General features: G+C 40.3%; 1 protein-coding gene across 1 annotated transcript; it reads left to right on the top strand.

Annotated features, from left to right (window-relative positions):
- Positions 1 to 247: 247 nt before the first annotated feature.
- Positions 248 to 9,346, top strand: LOC130186696 (ubiquitin-conjugating enzyme E2 variant 1-like). Its single transcript, XM_056403962.1, has 4 exons — positions 248 to 418; positions 1,968 to 2,116; positions 5,925 to 6,050; positions 8,167 to 9,346. Exons 1-4 carry the CDS (start codon positions 397 to 399, stop codon positions 8,311 to 8,313), a joined length of 444 nt encoding a protein of 147 aa, XP_056259937.1. The 5' UTR covers positions 248 to 396; the 3' UTR covers positions 8,314 to 9,346.
- Positions 9,347 to 9,757: the final 411 nt, after the last annotated feature.

The raw sequence follows: 9,757 nt of genomic DNA, 5'->3' as shown, positions 1-9,757 counted from the left end.
AAGGTTCAATCTAGCTTGAAGAGCTTAAAGAGAAAAGAAATTACTTTTGGGAGATCACAAGAAAATGATTTATTCCTCACAGAATTATGGCATGTGGGAAGGAAATATAAGAGAACAAGTTTTTCACAAAATGCAGGTCTATTAGACGCTCCGGAACAGTGGGTGGCGACATCCACCTTTTTCACGCTGGTTTGCAGCCCGTTATTAAAATCGAGAAAGAAAAACGAAGCACAATAATAACAACAACAACTATAACAGTTAAGTAACAACGGAAGAAGAAGAAGAAACAAAAATAGGAGAAGAAAAAGAAGAAGAAGGAAAAAAGAAAAAGAAGCAGAAGCAGAAGAAGCGCGAGTGAACGTCATACGCGCGCGCTTCCGCAAAGTAGTGACAAAGATGGCGGCCGCCGCCGGATCAGGTAAGGAGACCTTACCGACAGTTCAGACAGTATCTTTTCTTTGTTATTGCTGAAGAGGTTCATTTCCCATCACGTCGCATTAGCTGTATGATAGTTTTACACTTTAAGAGTCCAGTTGCAGTGCGGGTTTAACTGTTATAGAACTCTGTGTGAACATAAATGCTGCCATTAATGATGTTAGCTAGCTCATTGGCTAGCTAAGCTGGCCCACAGTCTTTGAGCAATACTCGACCATCTGTAGCAGCCGTGATGTATCATTGTGTATCTTCCCGGCCAGAGAATAGGCTAAACTATGTAGGCTACACTATGTTTAAGTCCACGCCAGAGTTCACATTTGTCTAGTCCGGATTGTTGTGTTCATAAGGCAGTGACACCCGCGACTTGCTTGATTAGTAGAAGTTATTTACTTAGATAACGTTAGCTGGCAGCACAGCCCTGATCAACAACTGGAGTGCCATGGCATTCCGGCAGAAATGTTCAGAAGTGGCTCGATAATCCACTGAACGCAAAGTACTTTTTACTTAATGCAGTGTTTACAAGCTGGAAACATAGTCGTGCAGCGTATGTAACGTGAAAATCTGTCCTCAGCGTTATGATTTTATATTTAATAGTTAAGTAGAAAACTTCTTAAAACGCTATTAACGTCACGCAGTGTCTCATCGTTGGTTAACCCAAAGCTAAAACTACTAATTTCACCTAATGCCAGGTTGGCGTAGTTAAAATGGGTTCTGTCTGAGGATAAGCCTGCTGTCAAAAAGCAAAACTCATTACTGGCCCATTGACGCACTCACATCAGCTCGGTAATGAACTCAATTTGGTAGATTGAAATATTAAACCCGAAGTCAAATGTGGTCAGTTTAAATTAAGGATGTCACAGCATGTGAGTTTGACCATCAAGGTAATGGCTACCCACGGGTCATCACACAGCGGTCAGCATTCTCCTGCTCTCGATAATGTATTTATCTGAGAGACACGTTAGCATCAGAGATTCAGATGGTTATTTTTACATGTGCTGTGCACCAGCAGTTCTGCTCAGCCGTCATAGAAAAGTTTTACTCATTTCGCTGTGCAGTCCACAATGACAACATGGATGATGGTAGTCTTATAAAAACTTGTCTTACTAACGTGAAAATTCCTTTAACCTTGTAATGTGTCTAGTTTAATTAATTGATTAACACATTTGTTTGCCAGCAGTTATTTTCATTTTTCAAGAATAAATGCATATTTCAATGTTATGTCCACTACTAAATGATTAATCTGAATACTTGTTAATAATCATGCCAGACTGTCATTTTACTGTGGTTAGGAGGTTGATAGATGACACTGTGTTATAGTAGGAAACGCTGACGAATATTGCTCATTTGGAAATATAAAAATAAGTCAGTATTAGGTCAGTGCTCTTTTACTAACCCCTCACTTTAGGTTAGCTTGGCTTTTGGTCAGCAACTTGTTCAGGGAAATTATTGAGTGAAATCTGAGTTAATTTTCTCCCAGTGTGTGATCAGATAGAAGTAATTTAATTACCCTTTGTGTGTGTGCGTGTGTGAAGGCGTCGTAGTTCCCCGCAGCTTTCGGCTGCTGGAGGAACTGGAGGAAGGTCAGAAGGGAGGTGGAGACGGTACAGTGAGCTGGGGCCTTGCAGATGATGACGACATGACACTGACTCACTGGAATGGCATGATCATTGGCCCCGCCAAGGTGAGTACCCCCAGGGCCTAAAACACTAAACTGACATGCTGCTGATCCGTTCAGTTGGCCAATAGGCATCCAGAATTGCATTGGATTGACATATTTTGAACTTAGACAGAAGGGACCATCTAACACCATGCAGTTCACGATTGTTCTAAGTTTAAAAATAGAAAACATTTGGTGCGTCCGAAATGCTAACTGATGCAGTGTTGGTTTTGTCTCAGAGATGACTTCTCACTCTATTTAAAACCAGTACATGAAAGACATTTGTTACTGTTGCTGAATCAGTGGCTTGTTAGGAAAGAAAATGCCAACAACATGTTCTGCGTTCGATTTGTCCATGTTGGTGTCCTGCCCCTACAAGAAACAAGGGCAGGGAAACCCTCTTAAAGTTGCAGGTGTCATGCTGAATCTCTATTTGCAAATGATCAAGCAGCAGATAGTGTATATGTTGTGGTAACTCTGCTAAGGTAAAAATGAAACATAAATATCAGGTAGGACATTTTGGCAGGGTGTATGCCACATGCAGCTTTCATTTAGGCCTACCACTCACTGATTAGGTAAAAACATCAAGAGGTGGATTTTTGCAGCCACAGTTAAGTAGTTAGATGAGGAGCAGCAAGAGACAGGCACTTTTTGCAGTTTGGTTGAACCTCCCATCAAGGTAAACAACTCCTTTAATGTTTTGTTGTTATTGTTGATATCTCGACTGTGTGCATGCCAGTTAAACAATTATTGGTAATGAAAGCACTCACCTCATAATCCACTTTTTAATGCAAAACAAATAAAGCTATGAAATTCTACATATTGTAGTAAAATACTCACAGACTCCACAATTACTGGTTTGGAGTGGTATGTGTTGCTCTGTTTAGTTGATCTTGTCCATGTAAATGCTTCTACCTGCAGAAATGTAAAATAGATTTTTGGCTGGAACAAAACAGCGGGGGTTAGCCCTATAAATGGGTCTGTTGCTGACTGACTGAGCGATCAAGTCACAGCAATGGTCAGCCAAATGCTACATGACTGAGTATGGCTGCACGATATGCCAAAAAAAAATCATATTGCAATTATTTTAGCAGATATTGTGATTTCAGTTGTAATGGTTGTTTTTGCATTTTCAATTTCACTGGAAAAAAAAAAAAAAAAAGATGATGTAATTTTTGTTTGGTCTTGTACCAAACAAACACGTTCCTTTACATCTGGAGAATATGATTTGTGGTCCGGGGCATCTCTGTAGCACCACAACACTAAAACTTCACCATGCACCACGGGGCAGAGTTTCCCCATTGGTTGTTGCTCTTTCAAAATGATTTGGTTTGAACAAGCAGTGTTGCCAACTTTGCACCTTTGTTGCCAGATGATGACTTTTCACACCCCTTTGGCAACTTATTTAAAAAAAACAAGAAGCACCTAGCAACAAAATCTAGCAATGATTTGGACAAGCTACTGTCTTAACTACTAAGACAGTCTGCAGTACTGCCCTGTGAATGCAAGGTCAGACTTTTCTTCTGTAGACGCACCTCCCAATGCAGTTGATGTGAATGAGCTTCTAACTTTCTCCCTCAGTCATCATTTTATTTTGTCTTTAACTTATTCATATGGTGATTTTGTCAGACAACGTTGTGGTTATAAATCTGTATTTTAGCAGCAGAAGAGCAGCAGCTTGGAAGTGACTGCTGGTTAACATGTAGTCTAAATGAGCCACGTTTCACTCACATGTTTCAGTTTCAAACTTGTTCCATTGTCTGATAACAGACAGAAAAACATGTAAACAAGAACAGCTTAATTGTGAAGTCACCTGCATTAAAATACTGTATATCTGAGCACAGAGCAGGAGAGAAGAGAACAGATAAAGAGCTGAAATCAGCTGATACAAGGCAGAATACAAATGGCTCACAGTGTGGTCCAGCCATATACCAGCTTTTGACCTAGTGTTGTTTTTTTTTTTAATATAATATGAGCATACTAAGGTCTGTCCCTGATGCAGCCAGGGTAGATTTACACTACTTTCAGTGGGTTAGAAGCTGTGAGGTGGAAGATGCATGCTTTCCTGAGAACCACGATTGTGGGTGGCTGTGCTTCCTTTAGTGACACTTGCATGGCTCAGCCTATCTTCTAGAGAGTTATGATGTTGTAGTACTTACTTATGCGGTTTAGAATATAGAGAAATGCACGCATGCACTGTTTTTGTTCACCTATTTCTCACAACTTTGTTCCTTTTACCATAGTGCGATAGGAACAAATTTGACAGCGTGTAAAGTTGGGATGTCACAAGAACTGATACTTTGGTTCTGAAAATGTGATGGTACTTGTTTTTCTACAGGTAGATGTTGTATGTAGTGGAGATGTGATTGTCCCAGGACTGACGGGGCCAGCAGAAAAACTCTACAAGTGTTCTAGTATGTGTTCTATTTTTTTTGCTATGGTGTCGAATTTGATGTAGAGAATGGTGGAATTTCAATGGTACTGACTACTAAATGTCTGGTATGGTTGCCATGGCAGTAAGATAGGGGAGAAGGGGTTAGTTGCCTGCAGCACTTGTGAGTGTTTCTCAGGACTAGCATCTTGTTTTCTGTGCAGCCAGATCCATAGAGTTAAAGTCAGCCTTTCTGCTCACATGTGCTGCAGTTGTCTGTGTTTTTTTTTTTGTCAGAAACTGACTTAAGAACCTCGTTACAACATCACGTTTGTGGCAAAGGGGTGTGACCAGTGCGACTTCTTGTACACCAATATCAAAACAGAGACACATGGCATTGCCCATATTGAGCATCAGTCTGATGCCAGTGCTCTGTTTTTCCCTAAATTTAAATGTGTAAACATCTTTGTGTGGAATTGGTAGTGTGTGGAGATAGACAGACACCAATATTTTTTTCAGGGGTTTTGATGATGCATCACAAATAATTAACGTCATAATGACAGACACAACAAAATACTGAACTGATCTAATGCATGTTACACCCACAGTTACAGTGGTGGGATCACTGATATTGCCTGTGAGCAGCTGTCATCAGAGCCAAAGCTTCACTCAGTTGCTTTTCATGTTGGTGCATCTCTTCACCAAACCACTTAACCTGGGCGTGGTATCTCCCAAACTTAACAGTTGGGTTGTGCCAATGGACGATGATATCGGTGATCGACGTTTCATGTTGCTCATGTCTTACCAATGTCAAGATGATATTTGACTTGTTATCCCATTAATCTAGTAACTTATTATTTGTAGTATTAAATTAATATTAAATTTAATCTGCCCTGCCACAGTTTCATGAATATAATCACATATAAGCCATAAAATCTATTGGTCACCACTCAGGTTATCTGTGAAAGAGAGAGAGAGATAAGCATAATGGGACACATTCACTTTCTCGGTCACTCCTCTTTCTCTCTCACTCATAGGGTAATGTAACGACCATCGTATCAGCAATTTCACAGGGTGAGGATTGAAGGATCGGACTATGGTGAAGATCACACAACCCTCCTTCAGTTTACCTCACTGCACTGTTGTTAAAAGCTTGTCATTAATAAGATGTGACACCAGTCCTCATTTTCTGAAACATTCTCTTTCACCTGGCTTTTTTTTTAAAAACATATAATGAAATGCTTTAATAATAGATTTGCTTTATTGTCACAAAACTGCACATTTACAAATGTTCTGTGACATTGTCAAGCTCCACAACAAGGAAGTGGACCTTATTGTTCCAAGCTCAAGAATAAACTTAAAACTCTATTTTGGCAAAGAAGTGATGGACACCACACACTATCAGAATGTCCTTGACTTTCACTCTTGGAGCTAACGCATCACTCACTTCTTTACTTGCAGACTGTGTATGAAGGCAGGATATACAGTCTGAAAATAGAGTGTGGATCCAGATACCCAGAGAACCCCCCTCTTGTCTGGTTTGTGAACAAGATCAACTTGAGCGGCGTACACAATTCAAATGGTGTGGTGAGTATCCAAATGGCATCACATGTCACATGTTTGATCAACACTCTAGGATGGATAATTTTAAAGTGATAGTTCGGGTTATTTGCCGTTAATATTAATTCTTTAACTCTTTTCAAAGACTCAAAAGGACTGAGGACGTGCAGAGACAGATGGGAGGTATTAGCAAAACAAACGCACGTGTGAAAGTTGAACAGCCCAACCAGTGTGATTTGCTATCCAATAAATTTGTTTAGAATTTGTCCAGATTTCAACCAGTCCTGCTGTGGCACCTGAAGCAGCATGAGAGGCTCAGGAAGGGATAGCTGTAGCTAATGGAGATAGAGATGTAGGAGAGGAGGAGGCGGAGGACAGCAGCCAACATGATGGTGTGGGAGAGCCAGCTAGGGCAGAAGCAACAGGTGAGATTGACAGCAAACACAGAGATAGAGGTGTATATTTTGTTGTATTATTTATTCGTGACAAAGTAGTAGACAGTTAAAATAAGTGGAGCACCTTATATACGGTATATATAAGGTCCACCGCGCACTACAAATAGAATGCAAGCACTGAGATGGTAATATCTGTGACACATTAATCCACTGACCTAACAAATCAAGGCACTTCATAATATTGAACTACGGTAGCTCTCCTGTAAATCACTCATGCAATAGAGCAGTCCTGATTATTGATTTGCCACATTGTCTACAATGGTCTAAGTACAAGCAAATGTTAAAGAGATTACTGGTTCTGCTGGGAATCTCAATTTAACAACTTACTTAAGATTCAGTATTTATAAGGGTCTTATTTAGCACTTATTTATAAGACTCCTCCTGAGTGGTTGAGAGTGGTGTTGTGATTCATGTTGTCATGCTTCGTGATTGAACTTATCCACTGGATTTGTCCCAATACCCACATCTGAATTATTAGTGTGTTGTCACGGGGCTACATGTGTCATATTTCCAGTAATTGCCAACGTGGCCAAGTGACTGTAACACTGTAAGCCGGAGGAGGTTTATCAGAGTTAACTGGGTCACATTTGATTAACAACAACAGCCTGTTAAAACTGAGCTCGAATGATCACACGTACATACGTACATGTATATGTATAGCATTAATAGCTGTTTGCTTACCAGTCTTGCCGAGAGCTTTGGCCATTGTTGCATTTAGAAGAAAAGAGGAAAAGCTAAAATGATAGAGACGAAGAATAAGAGGAGTCAGTTCCCCTGTGGCCGCTTCACAAAGATATCTCAGACTGGTCTGTAGTGTTGCTCCAGTCTTCATTCTGCTCATAGATTAGTCTAATGTTAGTCAGACTGTTTCACAAAAATAAAGACCCCAGACTAACTCAGGCCTGAGACCAATGTTACCATAGTAACAATCAATGACACCTGTGCTTACCAGTAGCACCCCGCAATAAAAAACAGGAAAACATTGCTCATAATTTGTGCTTTCCTAATATTGTTATGGAGAGAGCAAAGAGAAAGAGTTTTTAGGGACCACAGCCTTTTTTTTTTTCCAGATCTGATTTTTCTTTTTATTGTTTCACTCTTCATTCACTGTAAGAAAGAAAAAACATTTTCTGCTGAGGGTAAACAGAGCTGAGCGGTTGGATACAGCTCCATCGTCTGCCATTTTTTTTATTTTGAAAAAAGTCTGATTTACCCAGAATTCATTGCACCACAGTCCAGCTTAAGATAATCAAGAACTAAACTGCTTTGTGCAACGGATGAATCTTAGACGTCTGTCTGAAGTCTGACTCTTTGTTGTAACTAAGCAATAGTCTGAGTCTGTCTTTGTGAAACCAGCCCCAGGCTACGTCTAACTTTTCTCACACTAAGGAGCTAGTCTTTTTGTGAATTAGTTTTAGACCAAAAACTTTAGACCCGTAAAGTTACGACTGACGCACCCTGTATTTTTAGGAGTTTCTCCTAATTGACCAGTTAGGACCTAATTTTATATTTTAAAAATCAGGTTGACATCACTGTTTCAATTTACAAAGCTCTTTGTGCTGTCACTGATTTTGCCTTGTAGTGCATTCTACATATTTAATCTTAACATCAGGTTGTATAAGATCATTCTCATTGGGGCCATAATAAAAAACACAATCCCCTTCTTCCCCCTTCTCTCCTTCCTTCAGGTGGACATTAAGGCGGTGACAGCGCTGTCCAGGTGGAAAAACTCCTACAACATCCGGCTGGTGCTGCAGGAGCTCAGACAGCACATGATGATGAAGGAGAACAACAGGCTCTCCCAACCACCTGAGGGCCAGGTGTACAGCAACTGAGGCTCCTGGTGCCATCCCTGCCTGTCACACACACACGCACACACACACACACACACACACACACACACACACACACACACACACACACACACACACACACACACGTTAGCCAAGACTCTTGACTCCCACTTCTTCCTCGGGAGCCTCTCATTGGACAGAGAGGGATGCGCAGGAGAACCCGACCTCCTAACACAGAGGCCACTCATCCAGTAAAGTTCATGGTGCAGACCAACATTATGAAACAAAAATACTGTACATCTTACTATAACTTTTTTTTATTATCTTTGTGTTCTCCATACACATGTAAAATAACAGATGAACTGATTGAGTGTACCAGTTATGTGTGTGTGCGCTGGATTCTTCATGTCATGTGGTGACAGTTGGTCCTTGTTACATGAGTATTGTCATCAGGGTTTTGAATCAACTCACTACACATCAAAACAGAAAGACTTCTGTAACCCTGACGGAGATATTGTGTTAAATTTTAAGATAATTAGGAACAAACCTCGTCGTATCTTGCAGAAACAGATTGCCCTCACAAAGAAAAAGTGCTCTGAACAATGTTTTGCTCGGCCTTCCAGGCAGTGTTAGTCTCAGATTCCCTAGCTTCTGCAATCCCGACAATGTGAATTTGATTGGCCCTCCTTAAACGAGTGCATGTCTGGTACATGGGAATAGACTGACATTAGACATTCAGCAACATGTGTATCAACAAGGACACTGCTGGCTAATCACTCATGTTCTCAGACTCGTCTTCAATGTGCCATATGGTTCATAGCGCTTTGTGATGGTGATTATTAGCAGCCAGTGGGTTGGTGGTGGTGGTGGTGGTTTCTTTTTGGTTGTTTTGGTTTCCTTTTGTCTCTGGGTTGACCCGTGTACACTCCATGGAGTAGTCTCTTCCCTCATACAGTGAATCCTCACTGCCCTCACAATGTTTGGCTTTGGATGTTTATTTTATAATGGGTTGAATCTAATCAGGGTGTTTGTGACCTGTTGCATGGTTTTATTTGAATTAAACGCTATTACTTTTTGCACGTGTTTGTGTCACGAGTCTCTAAAACCAATTTCAGTACACTGTATTCTAAGACTAAGTGTTAGGGCTACATTGAGGAAAAAAAAGTTATGAAAAAGTCAAGAAAAAAACTTGAATAAAGCTGTAATTTTGAGAATACAATACCTGAAGAAAAAAGGTCATAATATGAGATTAAAGTTGTAATTTTACAAGAAAAAAAAGTCATGATTTTATGAAAATATATTCTTAATATGATGAGAATTAAAAATACAATTTTTAGGAATATTACAACAACCAATAAAACTGGATAAAGGACGGTCGGTGGCCCCTTGAGCTGCTTCTAACACTGCTGTATGCCTGTCTGACAATGGAATAGACTCAGGTTCTGCACAATCTTTTCAGTGCCCTGATGCTGCTGATGATGATGCT

The sequence above is a fragment of the Seriola aureovittata genome, chromosome 2 (genome assembly GCF_021018895.1).
Source record: "Seriola aureovittata isolate HTS-2021-v1 ecotype China chromosome 2, ASM2101889v1, whole genome shotgun sequence".
In the NCBI taxonomy this organism is placed as follows: Eukaryota; Metazoa; Chordata; class Actinopteri; order Carangiformes; family Carangidae; genus Seriola; species Seriola aureovittata.
This window is presented reverse-complemented; position numbering and strand designations above follow the sequence as displayed.

Bases quoted from the DNA above. Each gene is read 5' to 3' on its own strand.
- LOC130186696 (XM_056403962.1), top strand. From the start codon at position 397: ATGGCGGCCGCCGCCGGATCAG. The intron at 419-1,967 runs GTAAGGAGACCT...GCGTGTGTGAAG, and splicing joins GGCGGCCGCCGCCGGATCAG to GCGTCGTAGTTCCCCGCAGC. The intron at 2,117-5,924 runs GTGAGTACCCCC...CTTTACTTGCAG, and splicing joins TGATCATTGGCCCCGCCAAG to ACTGTGTATGAAGGCAGGAT.